Source organism: Diorhabda sublineata, chromosome X, assembly GCF_026230105.1.
Source record: "Diorhabda sublineata isolate icDioSubl1.1 chromosome X, icDioSubl1.1, whole genome shotgun sequence".
NCBI lineage: Eukaryota > Metazoa > Arthropoda > Insecta > Coleoptera > Chrysomelidae > Diorhabda > Diorhabda sublineata.
In genome coordinates this window covers 28,217,160-28,236,315 of record NC_079485.1, presented here as the reverse complement: position 1 = coordinate 28,236,315, position 19,156 = coordinate 28,217,160, and the positions used below count along the sequence as shown (strand labels likewise).

Sequence of the window (19,156 nt, the reverse complement as noted above, 5' to 3'; positions counted from 1 at the left end):
GTCTGGTTCAGGGACAAAGCGAACCTTCTTCTTTGGAAGTACTGAACGCCGAAGCTGGTCAATGTGGCGCTTTATCTCCATTTGTTGATCGTCGAGCTGGACTATGTAGTGAAGTCTTCCAAGCTTCTTGAGAATGGTGCCAAGTTTCCACTGATTCCGTTGTTGTCGTAGTACCTCGATAACACGAGATAAACATGCGCTATGAATGCCGGTCAATTCGCACAGTTTCTAGCTGCGTTCAAAGAGGAATAGAAGAAGACTCAAAGAAGGAATCCTTCAAAATCTATCTTCTGAGATTCGAAAGTTACACGAAGATGAAGAATATTTCAACCAAGTTTGAAATGTGTGCACAGTTCCTTTTGAATTTTGTAGGTCCTTCGACTTCTCAACTCTCAAACACTGACTTTATTGACAGTAGTGTTTATATCTCTAACACAATGTTAGATGACTGAAGTACTGAAAAAGTCACTGCAAACTACGCAGTGACATCGAAATGTATCTTTACTTCGAAATAAATATTCAGCGTATACCTCACCAAACAGACAGAAATGCCTTTTGGGAAGTAAAACCTGCTTCGCAGTACTTCTTGGTGGCTCGTTTGAAGAGTACCAACACCTTTTCCGTTTTGTATTGTATTATCATACAGTGATCAAGCGATCAAAAACTGTTATGTATGATACCGTTGAAGTAATACGTTACATTTGATGGATCAGTTGGCTTTATTTATTCTTTTCCAACAAATTATGGATGATCAGAATACCTGCTTGATTTATTTTCCCAATCTACCGCAAATGTTCTTGGATTGATTAAGGGTGCCCTTAATGCTGATCGACAGGAGTCCGGGAGCCTCAGTTTACCTGTGTGTAGGTTAAAGAACTATACTTGGCATTTACGGTAAATGCAATGCATTGCAAAATGTTTTGGACACAACTGTTGCGCTACTACCATTGCGAAACTGAAAAAGCATGTAATGTCGGATATTTTCTTTTGGTATTTCATCCCAAATCACAAACAAATCAATCTGTGCAGAAACGACATTATATTTCGGTATCTCTATATTTATTTAATTTCATGTTCTTAATTAATTTGAAGTTGAATTTTAGGCTGACAGTTTTTCTGATGACAAACGTGGACAACTTATGACCACTGTGACAACTCCAGTATTTGATCGAAGGAATCATTCTGTGAGTTTGCAAATTATTCTGAAATAAATTGATATTTATACATGTTTTGTAGGTGCGTGTCGCAAATGTTTTAGGAGTAGTTGGTACAGACGTTTCCATAGATCAAATTAAGAAATTGGTTCCTTCATACAAAGTGAGTTATAGAATTTTTATATAAATTATCAATAATTTATTTGAATTTTAGCTCGGAGTGAATGGTTATTCATTTATTGTTAATAACAACGGTCACGTATTATATCATCCTGATTTACGACCATTGGTAGGTTTTGTATGCAGTTGCAGTATATTATTTTATTTCAATGCTCATAATTCAATTATAGGAGAGTAATGATCTGTATGAAGATACATTGGAACCTAAATACTTATCTGTCGATTTGACAGAAGTGGAATTAGTAGAAAATGAAAACGGTCCTAGAGAAAATCATACCCTTCTTCTAGATGTGAGAATAAGACATTTATTTGCTTCAAACATTATTAATATTTTTTTTATAGCTCAGACATGATATGATTAATCAAAAAGAAGGAGAAATTGAGATCGGTATTAAAGTCCATTACGACAATATGGTAAATAAAAATAATTTCAATTCAGTTAAATCATTTTTTAGACACATTTTCTCTTGTCACATTATTATCAATTAGCCACAATAATTTTTCTTCTAAATAATTTTATTTTTGATCGTATAGACTATAAATAATCAAAATCACTAATCCACATATTAATTCGTTTCAGAGACGAGTAACTACGAGGAGGAATAAATATTTTTATAATCCCATTGAGGGAACACCGTTTTCTTTAGGCCTTGCTATTCCGGAAGGATATGGCATGTATGAACTTTTGGCCGAACAAGAGATAAAGCATAGTCAAAAGAATGGTGAGAGAAAAGATAATTTCATCTGATCATGTTTCCCTTCAAACATTTTTGACCACCCCATTGTCACCCCTTGATTAAGACCATCCATTAGAGTAGAATCAAGATAGGGTTAAAACCAAAAAACAGGTTTTTCCTATTTTTCCACGTTATAAAAGACAATATCAAACAAATTATCACCTCATGGTCACCCCGTCACCAAGACCTTTCATTAGAGTACAAACAAGGTAGTGTTAAATCAAAAAAACCGATTTTACCATTTTTCCACGTTAAAAAAGACAATAATAAACAAATTATCACCTCATTGTCACCCCGTCATAAAGACCTTTGATTAGAAAACAAACAAGGTAAGGTTAAATAAAAAAACGCGATATCAAAAATTTATCACCCCATTGGCACTCCCTTATGAAGACTTTTATTAGAGTACAAAAAAAGTAGGGTTTAAACCAAAAAACACGTTTTTCCCATTTTTCTCTGTTGAAAACAATTTGAAACAAATAATCAACCCATTGACACCCTCCATAACCTTTCATTATAGTTCGAACAAGGTAGGGTTAAAGCCCAAAAACACGTTTTTCCATTTTTCCACATTATAAAAGATATCTAACAAATAATCACCTCATTGACACCCCCTCATCAGGATCTTTAAAGGTAGTGTTGAAATAAAAAAACACGTCGTTTCCTATTTTTCGCTTTATGGAAAACGATATCAATCAAATAATTACCCATTTAATACCCCCTCATCATTTAAGAATTTACAAAAAATTTTTGTTAATTTGTTTTCTCCACGATCTCATACGATTATGGATTTCATGAGGAAAAACGATGAAAATTTAAGTTTTTTTATTAATTCTAATAATTGGTATCATCCTAGTTGAGTTCCCAGAAGAAAGATTTATTTTTGTTAAAGAAATTTGCATAATACAAAAAATAGAACTCGGGATATTTACCAGCAAGGATCCACTTTAACTAAAGTAGATATGATGTTAATTGTGACATGTTAAATTCCTTTTAAGAAAATATACACGCTCTGGATCATTTTTCGTACAAAAAATGACGTTTTTTACGCTTTTTCCGGTCCCATAATTATTCATTGATTCCATTACTGTCAACAACTCCACGATCAGTTGTCACGTGACAGTTGGTTTTTAATTTATTGTAAGAGACCTCGAAAATGAAATATTAGAATACAGATCTAGATCACTAGATAGTGCCTGTAATATCAAAAACCCTTAAAAAATAAATAATAGTTCTCTTCTTCTTCTTCTTCTTCTTCTTCTTCTTCTTGTAGTAGGACGAGGTCATGTCAGGTTTGTCATCTGCCCTCTTGTGACGCCGATGTCCAGCTATCGTACCAGCGTTTTGGGGGCCTACCGATTGGGCGTCTTGTGTCTGGTTTCTGTGTTTTGTCCCATTTGGCAATCCGTTCTGGAGCCATTCGTTCTACATGGTCTCTCCATTGTCGGCGTCTTGCTCTTACCCATCTAACGACATCTTGTTTAATTTAACTAAATTATTATCACAAGAAGTAATTAATTTAGAATCATTATCATCTTGATCAATTTGTACAGCAATTACGAAAGTTTACAACAATGGATTTTCTAAGGAACTAAAAATTTCATCAATACTAACATAGGGTTACTTTGAATATAATAATTCCACGTTCACAATGATATTTCAACATATAGCAATATGATGCCCAACAAAACTTTTTTCAAGATGATGTTTTATGAAATAAAATTATAACTTAAAATCCTTGTTTATTTTCTATTCTTAATTTTTTCCCAAAACCAATAGTTGCAGAGAAAAAGAAATAAATACCCCGATTTATGATTTTTTTAATAAATTGAGTGGAAAACAATAAAGATGTAAAATGTAATACACCCTATATATTATTATTTATGTTATGTTATCATTCAATACTTGAAATTATATTTATTATTATTTTGCAGTGAGTGACTATTTTAAGGGTGATAACTGGCGAGTCCATCCAGACTGGTGAGTATATTCGATTTATTTCTATTGCAGAGTCTATACTCGTATCTTCATTTTAAGGACTTAAATTTACATTTTTTTTATTGATGTATGATTTCTATTACTCACTATGCAGTTTCACTGAAATATATATTTTTCATTTAAGGGTCTACTGCGAGTATACTAGTGGTACTTCAGGAGAACAGTGGTTTAAAACTGCCGAAGAAAGAGTACTGCATTTTCTTCTGAGAAGTCGTAGACCTGGTTGGAAATGGATGTCTTTACGACCCAGATCACCCTTACAGAGAGAACATCACCATACATCAACAAAGCAAGACAAGGACGCTTACTATTGTAAGTATGGCTTTAGAAATTGCAAGATTACATTAACTATATATAATAGGAAGATACTTTATATATATAGGGTGTCTAGCAACTCCAAACACAAACTACAGATTAAAAATGAGATTGAATCTCAAAATAACATATTTTGTCTTTATTTAATAGGCTCCCGCGGGAGAGGTCACTTTTTGGAGTACATTTTGTAAAAAACTGCTTTCGGTTATTCCAAACTTGGTACATTACATAGGGATACTAATATTCTAGCTAATTTTTTCAACATCTTCCAAAAATTCTTTACTATTTACTCAACCCAAGTGTGACGTTTGTGATAGCAATGAAAACATCTAAATGTAAACTCATACAATGTACCAAGTTTGATATTTTTTATGCCTGCTTATAAAATTGACTTAACAGTGTTATCTTCAAAGGCTGCTAGCTCCTTAGTAGAGAACCAGGGAGAGAAGCTCGTTGGTTTTGGTCGTTTTGATTTGGTTTGAAATTTTCTAATGTTCGATTTGTTTTTGGACTACTCCTTTGCAGGATGTTGAGCTATTTTTAGTAGCTCTGGAATAGGATTTGTTGGTTGGGATGTTTTTGAATGGAGCTTTTCCGCGTGTGGAATGCCGTGGGCTTATTTTTGGGTAGCTCTGGAATAATCTGGAATAATACTAGGTTTGGGTTGGAATGCTTTCAAATAGAGATAGATAGAGGAGGATAGAGAAGTGAAAATGTATCGCTGAATAGATATATCAGGAAATCGCAGAAATTTTACAACACTGACCGAGGTTAGATGAATCGAATATCTGTGGAGAACGTTTGGCAGGAGAGAACTATATGTTTTTGCGACTTAACCCTGTTGTCAAGGTTCTGCTTTTGTAAAAAGTCGTATTTGTCGAATTTATTGAAACCCAGGACGTAGTAGAAGAATGGCAAGTAAAACAGAAATAATTCTCGGTCAAAAAGTATAAATATTTGCTTGATACGTTAATTTCTATGTTGTATTTTTGATTTAGGTGACAAGACATTATTACAGTCTTTAGTCTTGGACGCAATGGTAACTGAAGGTTTGGAAAAACATCCAGTGCGTTCTGACAAACAGTAAGTGTCAGAAAAATAACTTAAATAGCATGGTATCAAAGAATATTAATTTTTCTTTATGCACTTCCACATAATTGTTTAACTAATTAATTCTTTGCACATTAGCCCTATTGGCAACCTTATGGTACAATGGTATGGTACAAGGTAAAGATATTTTCTTGAGACAGAACCATTATATTTTCTTAGAGTGTACTGTAGATAGAGGGATTGAATGATGATAGCCTATAAAATTTACTATTTTGGAACGTGTGATTCAACCGATTTAAAAATTAAATCAAACGTGGCAACGTGTTCCATAGTAGTTTTTAAAACCATACGTAAACTTAAGGATGATAAATTCCGCAGTACATCTAATTAATCTTTTATGATAAATTTTGCATATATTCATATATTCTCTAGTATTTATAAGTAATTAATAAAAAATATAGCGAATAGATTGATATAACAGCAATTCTGGTTGTATTTCAACTAGTACATCTCATTACCCCAAGTATTAAGAGATTCATTGATAAGTTTGAGCCCGCTTCTACTTGTCATTTGGCTATTAAAGCCATTTAGTACAGTATCTGTCACAAAACATCGGTCTTGATGAGCATTAAGTTTTGTTCTAAATTAAAAATAAATCGCAAAAAAGTTCATTCAATATTAAATTATGGGGACGAAGTTTACCTTCAAGGACTGTTTACAAATTGTGTAACTTCCAAGCTACACAATTTTGAAGAAGATTAATTCAAATTTTAATTTACCTTGTTAGTTTGTTTCAAGTCAAATCAATTTTCGTATTTACTTCTTATATAAAAAACCTATACGTTTCTAAAGACTTGTTTTTCAACTCGTTCGTTTTTCAAAAAATGAAAACGTGACAACGCGATGTGTCTGTGCAGAAAAAAACTAGAAATCAAATACATTTCAAAAATCAATGTCACATATTTTTTGGCGTAATAATGTTGTTAATTAGTCTTTTTTTATTGAAATTACGTTGGACATATCTTATTTTTCACATTTTCAATTATATTCATAAATGAAAAATGCTATTTTTGCATGTCATCTGGTTTTTTCCAACACACTTTAATGTAAATAAATAGTTATTGCGTGTAAAGAACTCGTTTTTCGACGAATGTGAATGTTGTCGACAATCACATGACTCGAAAAAAGTCCGTTACACACGGATTGCATACAATATTTTTTCTACTAGCGAAAATGTTATCAAAATACACAAGTTTAATGGTAACTTTTCTTATAAAATATATTATATGTTTATTAATCTTTTGAACATTTTAATCAAGTTCAAAACAAATTAACAACGCAAACAGACGATTTTGTGTTATTAAAGCTAGAAATATTAATTAAGTAGAAAAATAAAAAATGGTATCAGCGCGACTTGAACCTGGTACCTAACGCATGTACTATAGCCACTACACTACGAAGACCTTAATAATACTTTTTTACGTACTACTGCTTAGTTAAAGTTTTACGCACTCGAAAGTGTGTGTAATACGTACATTATACACGGTAGTAGAAAAATAACGTTTTATTATTGTATATACATATTTTATTTTCCAATGTTTTTTGAAATTTATGGGTCAAACCCCTTGCCCTTCATGCTTTAAATTTATACTGTACTGTAATATACTGCGCTGTAATATGTATATATTACTCAATGAAGAATATCATAAAAAGATCCAAGAAGGTAATCCATTATTACAGAGACTCTGCAACTAATGACAAATTATAATTTGTGGGATGCCTCAAAAGTTTAAAAGTTTGTTCCAATTTATTCCTATTTGATAACCTCATGAGAGTCGAGCCCATAGTTTTCGGACACAAAGCTCCTAATAAATTGGAAAAGTGTTCATATTTTTATTTTTCAGAAATTATGATCTAGAAAATTCCAAGCGACGCAAAACATTGGCATTATTTTAAATAAGAAAACGTAAATAAAAATAACACGTAGAGAACTAAAACAAAACAACATATTTTTGTAAACATGTTGTAATCAATATTTTTCAATATCAATAGGAATGTTTTAAAATTAGCGAGACTGAATAAATCAATTGTTTCATTCATTAATTTTTTCATTCAGTTTAAATGTAATGAATGAAATTTTTTAAAAATAGACTTCAGTAGAATTACTTACGTATATTATTTTATAAAATTGAATCATTAAGTTTACGTATTTAGTAAAGTGGATTTTTTTGTGGGTCTTGAAAATATATGCGCCCAACCAATGGCAACATTACAATATGACAGATTCTATATTGCGTAAAAATTACTGTATTAACTCTAAAATTTCTACATTTTTATCCTCAATGATTTATGAGTAATAAGATTCTAAATTAGAAATAAATTTTTGGTTTACTAAATTCGAAAAAATCTGTTAAATACGTTCATATTTTCGACATCCCTGTATACAATCATTTACATTCATATTCTGTATATTGACCATTCTGTATAAACTTACTAAATTTTGTATTATATCAGCATTAATTAGCGATATATAGGGTTGAAAAGTTGAAATCAATTGTCTGTCTTTCAAAATTCAAAAATCTGTATCAATGGGTGATATAGAATCAAAATTAAAGGTAAGAAGCGTAAAAAAATGCACGACCGTCAATATTTCCTAAAAAAATAGTGTAAAGACGATAAATCTGACGAATTGGTTGGCCACTCTTTTTCCAATCGTTCTATTTTGATAAACATAAACATTCAAACGAGGAAATTTATTTTCCTTATTATTATAAGGTTTTTTTGTTGAATTAATGATGATAAAAAACTAGAAATATATACAGAATGTACTTTGTATAAAATATGTTAATACGAGATGTTGTAATGATATAAACCTAACAAAAAGTAAATCTTAACAAGTTATGTGAGTTCTGGAACATTCAATACTTTAAAGGGTGGTAACTATCTTTCTGAATCCATTCGAATACGTTTTTTGCAAAAAAGGCTTCGATTCAGTGATGATATATGAAAAATAAGTGACATTTAACTAGTTTTGATCGAAATTATTGATTATTGAATTATTTCGTGACTTTTTCAGAACTATTCATGGTTTTTTGTTAGAAATAGTCAAAATAAATAAGATAGAATATAAACTATTTTCGCACATTTGAATAACAATAAACCTTTAAATGATGATGTTTTTATGGTTTACTACAAACATACAATTGTGCTCGGCGCTTATATTTGATTCATAGCCCATCATAAAATCTACTAACTCTATTTTATAACATTATGAAAGTCTTATTTACATTTCTTGGCAAAATATAATTGAATACTTAAAGCTAACCAGGATGTAGTAAGTATATTATATAAATCCATGAAAAAGTGATTATAACCGATTATTTTTTGATATAAAAGTGAAATTAATCAATTAAAATAAAAAAAGGTCTGATATTAAGTAACTAAATAAGAATGAAGTTTGTGCAACGTTTACCAAATTATTTACGAATAAAATAACAAAGTTCCTATTAATTTATTACAAAAATTTATTTATTTCAATCATTTTCTGAATATTCATTTAATTTATAACAGGATTAGTAATGGTGGAGGGCGAAATTAGACAATTTTATTATAAATCACATTGATCAATAAATCCCTTCACCTGTCAATAAGTTTTCATTTCATCCATCCAGGTAGCTTCCTTGGAGTTGATACAACGATTGTTTTCTAGCCCTAAAATAGATCTGTGTTTCTGCAATCCCTTTCTCCACTGAGAGGCATTTCTTCTCTTCTTCGTAGTCGCTGGGGACAGATCTGGAAAATATGGTGGCTGCGAGAGAAATTCGAAGTTCCATTTATTGAACCTAACCATTGCTTTCGTCATTTTGAAATGGTGCGTTTTCTTGGCATTAATCTTCTCCACTATTCTCCTCCACTCCCTTCTATCATTTGTATTCCATTGAATCCTTCTTACCCCATATATATTCCATTTGACTTCTTGTAGCCATTTTTTCTTTGAACCTCCAGCATCACTTACATAATTTTTTACTATGATAATTTGGCAATGTATAGTGTTAGTCACTGTTGATTGTTTTTCATTTTTACATATAGTCCACATGTAAAAGTCATGTGTATCCAAAGATACAGAGAACATATTCCTCCAATCCGATTGTTGCCTTTTCGTTTGTTGGTGGAGAGTTTTGTCATGTCAGATGACTGCCGTTTTGATTCAAGTGAGTAGAGGTTTATATTTGCTAGTGCTACCGTTTTTCCAGAAGTCTTGAATATTGTTGATTATACGACTAGGAATAAACTCCGTACACCAGTTGATTTTCTTGGAAAATAATCACCATATCACTTTCCGCACCATAACTTTGTCCCAACAGTATCTTTTCTGGTTAAAAATACTTTTCCACATTGTATAACAAAACTCATATGTTTTTTACTTTAAATAATTCTAAAAAACAAACTATTGGAGGGAATGTAAGAATATTCAACAGCTGTTGTTAAAAATGAAGTATTTTGATGTAAAAATCGAATTTTTAGCGACCTCTATCTGTTGTTGTTCAAGGTGTCATATACACTGCGACCCAAAGAATCTATTGTGACTTCAGTGCGTAATACCGGGGACTTATTGATCGATGACTTATGTACCGAAATATTTAATATAAAAAAGACTACTATGTAATTTGTTAATTTTATTTAAGTTAAGAAATTTTCATTCTATTCCTTTCATACAATCTATACATGAATTTTTTTCTTAAGAGAATGTCAAAAAATTACTGGGTATTGGTCAATTATCCACCCAAATTTATTTTATCGCCATCAAAGTAGGAATTTCACGCTACCAAATAATAAATACTTGTTTTTTGTTGATTAAAAATTAGTGGTATTTTAAATATGGGAAGATACCAAAGACCAGAGAAATATAAGGGTTGTTTCATAAGATATTCACATTTTAGTCAGAATACTCTCAAAATGTGTGAATACGAGGTGTGACTCTTAAATAACGAGACTAGCGCTGCTACAGAAAAAGTACGCGTAAGCGACTGTCAGCTGTTTAGGTTGAAGCCCACCCTTACGAATGCGCGATGTCTAACGTGTCTGTAGACAAACCAGTGCAGCCGTCACCTTCGTTTATATAAGGGCTGTAGATATTCCACATGAAACTTGGAAAAACTGCAATTGAAACTTATAATTTATCGAAACAAATGTTTGTCACGATTACTAAATTTATAGGAATTTATAAAGAATGTTTGCGGCAACTTTTGAGATGCGAAAACAACAAGAAGCTCGCAAAAACATTTGTACATATTGATAGTTTCAAAGCGATTGAATGTTAGCTCTTTTACCAAGATCTGAATTTGAAGCTGCGTCCTGAAGGAACTGATGACAAAAAACTTCCTGCACTCTTGTGCACAATGGAACATTTGCTTGGAGCGATGTAGAAATGAAGGTGGGGTATATATTGAAGATAATAATGAATAAATATACATATTCAAAATAAAATATTTTATACGACCAGTCTGGTTATTTAATAGCCATTCACACCTCGTACATAATATTATTATGCATGTTTACATTAGTGATATCAAATTTACTGACTGACAATAAACAAATTGTCATACGATGCTAAGCCATCCCTAATAACTATACGAAGAATTTTTAAATGACCAAATCCCAGTAAATTCTTGGCTGTAAAGCGTATTCCTTCCAAATAAAATATTACATACTTCCCTTCTCAAAATGGCAGTTTATTTCTGTTATAACAAATAAATATTTTGCAGTCAAGGATACGAAATATTTGGATCTACCTTGTCTTTCGTTGCAACTAGAAGTGGTTTATTACGATGGACCAATTTAACAGACATCAAATCTAATGAACCGTGAGTATTTGGTAGCTCTTCACATAAATAATATCAAGAAAATATCAAATGATATTTTTCAAACTCATCCATTATTTTTAAAAGGTTTGTTTCCTCGAAGTTATTTTTCGATTAATCTAGAACCCTGTCAAAATGCAGTGTATTCATTCTATCTGCTAGCCAAAGCAATAAAACCAAATGAACAGAATGAACAAAGCAATAAAATGCGAGGTAACAACAGATAAGTAAGGCTCCTGATTCTATAATGCATTTCAAAATGAAAAAGACCAGCACCTTGAACTATTTTTTCGACATTACTCTTGTGATTTTCTATTTATGTTTCATAGCTTGTAACAAGTTTCTTTATACCACTCTATAAAACAGTCTCTTATATTCAACCGTGAGGTAACGTATTCTTTCAGCTCGATGTCGGGGCTGTACGGACGAATCTATTTAGTAGGTTTCTTAGTACTCAATAGATCGTCGTCATTTCTCCATAACCCCACAGATTTGTAATCAATTTTCCTGTAATTTTAACGTTACCTGCATTCGGAAAACGAACTATTGATCGAATTTCACCAGCGGTTTGATTTTCTAATCGACCTGGTCGTTTCAATTATGATGTACGAGCTTAAAATAGCGCATGTTGTTTGGCTCGTTACTTAACATATATACCTCGTACGTTGTCAATAACACTACAAGAATTCGAAATCTTTTTGCAGTCACTTCAGCGAGAACAACGTTCGAGCTATGGACGAGACTTGGTATAAAAGAGCTGTGGACCAGCATTCAATAGAACCTGAAAGTTTCGTTTTTTCTGTACCTTTTGATATTGGATCATATGGAAAACCATTAATAACAGCAACACACGCTGTTTTCGTCGAGCATAATGGTCACAGAGCACCAGCGGCTGTAGTAGGATTACAGTATCAGCATTCCACTCTAGCATCTCACTTTTTCAATATAACTTCGAAAGTAAGTAGTTTCTGAATGTTTCCTTTAATACGATTATAAATTTTTGTATTTTTAGTGTACAGGCTCAAATACTTGTAAAAAAACGTGCGCTAGTGATAAATTAGACTGTTACGTTTTGGATAACAACGGATTTGTAATTATTTCTGAAGATACTGAAGATACTGGTCGATTCTTCGGCCAAATAGATGGAACAATAATGGATTCTCTCGTTCAAGATAGAATTTACGTTAAAATTCCAGTATACGATTATCAAGGAGCTTGCTCCAATAGTAAATTTCACTTCAGTGGTAGCTCAAATCAAATTTCAGTGAGTATTCTTCCTTGAACAGGTGTATTCAAAAACTATACATGAATATTTATCAGATTATTTATGGCATGAGGCGTGCGCTATAGCCTCGATAGTGATAAGGCGGTTCATAAACTTGACTTTCAGTTTACCGTTGCAGCTGACGTTTACAGTTAGAAAATTAAAAACATTGATATACATAAGACCATTCCTAGTTGCCGTTTACCGATCAGTCTGCCGTTAGTGACTTTCAAACTAAACAAATTTTATCTTTTTCCGTCGACCATTCATAGCAACTTTCGTAGCAATAGAAAACAGCCAATCACAATTTGCGTTTGTCACGTGGTTGAATTTATGAATCGGCCTACACTCCGAATTTGACAGCTTTCTTCCTCAATAGGTACTTGAGATTAAACTACTATTTCTAGAATCTTCATGATCATGATTAAATTAATTATTATTTGGGGTCGATCTAGCGGAAAAAACGTAATTTCAGATGCAATTATTATTATTATTTCATAATTCATATCATATCAAATAGATCCATCGTGAGAAAGTTAGTGGACCCATATTTACACTTTTAAGGCTCTTGCCATTGGACAGTTCAATTTGAACAGGAACTACTGAAAAAGAGATATAGTGACTTCCAGTACACAGAAGTATACATGGAAACGAAAAAGCTAATAAGTGGCGACACTCGAGACTGTTCTTCGGAAACTAGTACCGTGAAAGATGTAGTAAATACATCGAACTAAGCAGGAATAACTTACGCATTCTCACAGGTTTTGTGGAGAAGAATAGAAAAGAGATCAATGCTCTGGGACTGTACGAAGAGCTCTAGCATATTTGTCCAACCTAGCTCTTGCAAAGAGCTGTTTCAGGTTGCAGTGCATCTAAATACCTCTAATAACTCAGTTTAAGTTAGTCACGATGATGAAAAAGTGCAAATAAACTCGTTAGAGCTTAGTAAAACTGTATTTGCTGTAATTCGCTTACCGGTTTAAGTCTTGCTGCAGATGTAATTCAGGATTTGACGCTTCATTCGGAAAAACGAAAGCTTTGACAAGAATGTAAAAACATATTTAGTCAATAGATTGATATATTTGTTTTAGATATTTAAACCTATAAAGACAGCCCTCGCTATTCTTCTACAAACATTGCTTGTGCTGTTCTCAAAAATTAGCACTGTGTACTCCACGGCTCTAGCTTATAATCGCGAGGATCCAGGTGAGTCATACCGTGTTTCTCAGTATCATCTTAATTGGATTCGTTTTAAATAGATGATATGGTGGATATTTATTCCGACTACGATATCGAGCAGTATCCAACTGAAGAAGACACACCAGACGAATTAGATCCGATATTTTCTCCTCCTTCTAATACTTACTCTCCATCCTTCATACCACCATACGAATCTGATCCAATGGAAGGAGTAGATATGGGACAGTTCGGAGTTAGACCATGTGATCGCAAAGTAGACTTGTATATTTTACAACCAGAAAAGTTGAATACTAGTGGCCAAAGCAATCCTTTAAAAGGAAAGCTCACTAATTGTCATAGTAGCGGCTGTGAAAGGTAATTTGAATGAACTTTGAATATTTTGACGACATTTTAATTATTCATTTCCAGACCATTTAGTGTACAAAAGATACCACATAGTAATTTGATTTTGCTGGTGGTAGATACCGTATGTTCCTGTGGTAGTAAACAATTAAGTATTATACCTCAAGAGATTAGTTATGAAAATAAAAATGGGGGATGTTTACATAAGCCAAAAGATAGTTTGTACAGGAAAAGACCACCAAAATGTATCAATTATCATCCCGAGGTAAGATAATTATCGATTAAATACGAATTGAATAAATCACATGGGTTTAACTACTAATCAAAATTAGCGTTTGATTTTCTGGAAGTACTTTATATAAAACAGCTCATTATATTTGACGTAAAATATATTTTAAGGGCTTATAGATTCGTTAATTATAATAACGTTTAGCAAGCTTCTTGAGACCTGGGTTAGATGGGTCAGATGACTTGTGACCATCACCAACCATAGACAATAACAAACAAGTGCCCCACAGAGATCAAGAAAGTCTTGGAGTTCTTCAAAGTTATTAAGAAAGAAGCTGTTATGATAAAAAGACTCATTTTTAATCACATCAAACTTATTTATTGTGATTTGATATCTTTATCAGGTGCCTATGACTATTTCGGTCTAATATTAAAGACACAGTCAACTGCTTCATAGAGATCAACAAAGCCTTTGAATTCCTGTGGCAAAAAATATAATCTGATATATTTTATTTGTTGTAATGATATTTTACGAGATTCTATTTTTTTTTGTTAATGTATAATGAGGAAAGTAAGTTTTGGACATAGATTGGATTTACAAAAGGGCTAAATGGGCTATATCCAAGGGCGACAGAATTCTGGGGGCTAAAAATTAACAATTTTTTCTAGCAATTTGCTATTAAAATCAAATTGTTTCATTACATATTCCTTTTTTTAAAATATGTGCAAATTACAAAATAATATATTTGAGATGACGCAAATTCTAAATCTAATTATTTGCCAAATATTTAATGATGTGACATATAATATTTTATGGTAAAAACTGTATCATATAGGAACTACTTTTAATAATTAGTTGGAAAATCTGCTATTGAGTAAAGTTCAAATTCATTATCCTGGATACTCACGTACAATGTGATAAAGTAAAAATATTGAAAAAGACTTGTAATGATATGAAAAAATAGTTAAAATGTAAATAAACATAGAATTAAAGCAGAGTGGTAAAATTTCAAACGCCCTTATATTATGTTATTACCAATTCATGCCATATTATTAAATATTTCTCTTTTTATTGAATTATGTGTTATAATTAAGAGAGAAATGAAAAAAAATCTATCTAAATAAGTAGAGTTAAATGAAGTGTGATATTTTTGATTTTCTATAGCGGCCGAAATATAGAGGGTGTTACTTTTTCAAATTGATAACTTATATGTTGTGATGGTAATTAAATTATTTTTATTTCAGGAAACGGAGATTCATATCTGCGGGAAGTCATCGATGATATCTTTTAACACTTTCGCATTGTTGTTAGGTTTTGCAAATTGCCTTGCCGCTTTTCTATCGTGATTGAATCCACATCAACTTTAGTTTTATCACAAATAATGACTTTGGCGTTCTGATAGCATAACGCCAAGTATAATTTATACTAGTTATAAATTTATTACGTAAACTCATTTGCGAATAGGTTAAGTAGGTAACGTTTTTATATTGATAAAGTCAAATGGTAATAGTTAAATTTTTAATATAATTTATAAGATAGAGAAGTAATTTTTGATGTACATATCAAAAGTTGTAGACAGTGATTTTTCGAAACGATATATATTTTTGAAAAAACACTACAGGTTCCAAATTTTTAAAAACTTCTTACTGTTAACTTCTTATAAATATGTGAAAAGAAAAAGTATTTCTGTACAATTATTAATACTTTATTTGGCAATGCTTAACAATACTCTTATCGCCCTTAGGAATGTCTAATCATGCTTCCTTTTCCAATAATTTTATCTTCTTATTTGTTCAAATGTTTCTACAATGCAGTATCTCTTTGCTTTTACGTTTTAAATCCTTTTTATAGCACCAGCTGAAACAACGATATCTGCACAAATTGAATTTTTCGGTAATTTGATCACTATACAAGAAACCAACATTGGCCGCGGATGTTTGTGGAGGCTGAAATTGTACTAGAAAAGGTGGAGCAAAGTTCCTTCTGCGGAATCCATGTTTCAAATGCTTTGTCGACTATAAAATGCAATCATATATCGGCCACAAATAAATCGTTATTGATTGGTCCAGCGGCAAGTCGCAGTGGAATCGACCACCAACCTATCTTCAGGATGATTTTTACAACCAGCTTTAAAGCTAGCAAACTTGATGAAACTGGACTAGTTTGCTATCAGATAGTAAGCTTAAGCACGTAACAGTATCAAAACCAATTGAAAGATTTATTTTTAATTCACATTTATATTGAGAAAGTCAAAGAGATGAAGAAAAACAGCCTATTTGGGTCATATACTGAGGCCCAAATTATCATCTTCTTCAACTCATACTTGAGGGTAAGATAGATGGTAAACGGCAGCCGGAAGGAAGCAAATGTCTTGCTTGAGGAACTTGAGAGAGTAGAACAGGCCTGTGAAATATAGAAGATCTGGTTCACACAACGGTAGGCAGAGAAGCCTACGAAAATGTAATCGTCAACATCCAATAATAGTGGTTAGCTATCAGAAGAAGACGATAAACACTAATTATGTCATCTACTAGGTGCTAATGTGTGCTAGTGTTTTCTTTAGTGCTTGTTTTAGCTGGTGTTTGGTCATGATTTCCAAGAGAAGTATTGTAGATTTTCGAACGAGTAATTTACAGTTTTAGCCGTTAATAATTTTCGCTAGTGTGCGTTTTTTATATCATTGATCACAGTCGGACTGTTATGTTACTAAACTACTGGTTTGAATTTTATATTCAGATTATTTATCAATGAAGTATCGCTTATTTTATATTCAATGTACCTATCTATCAATTGAATTGGACACTAGAAGTATGCGATATATAAATCTCCAGGTATTTTCTCTAATAAAAATAATCGTATTTGTTTTCAATTTTACATATCCAAATTTTCAAATAAAATCATTTATTCACAGTTATACGAGCTAATTCATATAACAGACAATAAGGGCTTGTCGTTTATGATTCTCTTCATGTATGAACATTGTACATATTATATAATAATGAGAAATGTAAAGTTTATATCTTTTGACTTTTTGTAAACATTTATGTAGTACGTTTTAATATGAAATAGGTTGTTTTCAGGCGAGCGCCCTTTTGCCTCAGCAAAGGTCGAGCGTTTGTGATTGATGGCTCGATTTACAGAACATACCCCAAGACTAAATGCGAACTTAGTTGTTATTCAGTGGAAACAACATGGCGGATATTCGATGCCAGTTCCCTCGATGTACGTGGCAGAACTAATGTATTTTCGCGGTTCATTTGAATTTACAACACAGAATATCTACTCTCTGTAAACATAAACCAATAAATTGCAAAATAAATCAGCCTTCCATGAAAAACATCATCATTATGTCCTCCACAACTGTTATGCTTTTCATAATGAAAGCCTGTAGACAGAGGAATGTCATCAAAAATAATACACAGTGGCGATCAAGTCATGCATTTCATTCACTTGGAGCTTCAATTGTTCCTTCATAGTACCATTGATACCAGTTTCAAAAGGCATTCCTTTTAGTGCTAAAACTGAAGGCAACTGAAAATAATTTGATAAATACCTATACTATGCTAACCGCAACGTATTTTCTACATTATAAGGGGTGATGGAAGTCTGGAATTGACTGCTGGCACAAGAAAACCATGCTGCGGTTTCAAGAAGCGATCATTTATTTTTCAACCCCTTATAAGGGGTGAGTCATTTTCTCGCGACTCCGTAGACACGTTTAACGGTGAAAAAAATTCTGGCAATAGCTTGCAACAATTTGTATTGCACAAACATACGGTGTTCCAAATTACCTTTACTTGTCGCTTCTATTTGGTGAAACAAAAGTTACATTTAACATGTTGTGGTAAGTAACCTGTCAGTTATGCTGCCCATAAGAAAAAATCATAAATGACCATCTAATTAATAACTCTTGAGGCTAAAAAACAAACGAAACAACGCGTTAGCTGGTCGCATTTTGGTTTCCGATAATCCCTATAATTAATCGAAAAAATCCAAATTCAGAATAACTTAACCTAAAAATATGTTTATCTCTTGTCGATATACATTCAATAATAATGACAAAGATAATTTTATCAACACAATAACGATGCAATTTAAGTTTAGAACCCGAATATTTAAAAAAGGCGATATGACACACCACTAATAAGTATTACTACTCAATTCCAGAAAATTATTGTGAAATATTGCACATAACTTTTCTCTTTTTCCTTTTTCCTTTTGCCTTTTGCCTTTTGAATTCTATTATTGTAGAATCACTCTTGCAGTTTAAAATCGTGAATTTCAGCAATGAAACTATCTGTATCAAACGATTCGGTTTTACCAAGTACACCGTTGTCACCTCGTGTGAAAAGAAAAACATTGTCGATTTATAGTTGGAGACTACCAGAATTAGTCGAAAGAAGAAGCACTTTTTGTATGTTTTTAACTGGCAAGACAGGTGGCAGCATTCCAACACAAAAGCTCGACTTTATGCTGCAAATTTATAATACAAAATGTCGCCTGTCTGAAAGCTGTCTTATAGATTTATTTTATAGAATATTTAATTTATTGCTGTTGATACAAATACTAAAGAAATTAAAAATGCGTGTACCTACATCTTTTCTCATCTTTGGTTCCTGTTAGATGTTATAAAAGCAATAATACTTTTTTAAATTGCGTAAAACGTAAGTGACATATCTACAACATCATATTCCAAGATTTTAATAATGAGTAAAAGGAGAAAAACTTTAACTAAAATTTGTTTCGTGTTTTTTATCAATGACCAACATTAAAAATAAACTTGATGCTGCACGTATTTTTATCTTTATTTTATTATTTATTAAATA

General features: G+C 32.0%; 1 protein-coding gene across 1 annotated transcript in view; it reads left to right on the top strand.

Moving 5' to 3' along the window:
* Positions 1-17,895, top strand: part of LOC130450874 (voltage-dependent calcium channel subunit alpha-2/delta-4) — a 39,436-nt gene extending 21,541 nt beyond the window's left edge. Inside the window, exons 10-26 of the mRNA XM_056789574.1 lie at positions 1,104-1,184; positions 1,237-1,317; positions 1,369-1,443; positions 1,505-1,624; positions 1,677-1,748; positions 1,915-2,056; positions 4,006-4,051; positions 4,194-4,381; positions 5,383-5,467; positions 5,573-5,611; positions 11,200-11,298; positions 12,000-12,252; positions 12,308-12,559; positions 13,651-13,765; positions 13,819-14,113; positions 14,168-14,366; positions 15,575-17,895. Of these exons, the coding sequence (XP_056645552.1) occupies positions 1,104-1,184; positions 1,237-1,317; positions 1,369-1,443; positions 1,505-1,624; positions 1,677-1,748; positions 1,915-2,056; positions 4,006-4,051; positions 4,194-4,381; positions 5,383-5,467; positions 5,573-5,611; positions 11,200-11,298; positions 12,000-12,252; positions 12,308-12,559; positions 13,651-13,765; positions 13,819-14,113; positions 14,168-14,366; positions 15,575-15,676 (2,244 nt within the window). The 3' untranslated portion in view covers positions 15,677-17,895. The remainder of the gene's footprint in view (positions 1-1,103; positions 1,185-1,236; positions 1,318-1,368; positions 1,444-1,504; positions 1,625-1,676; positions 1,749-1,914; positions 2,057-4,005; positions 4,052-4,193; positions 4,382-5,382; positions 5,468-5,572; positions 5,612-11,199; positions 11,299-11,999; positions 12,253-12,307; positions 12,560-13,650; positions 13,766-13,818; positions 14,114-14,167; positions 14,367-15,574) is intronic.
* The last annotated feature ends 1,261 nt before the right edge of the window (positions 17,896-19,156 follow it).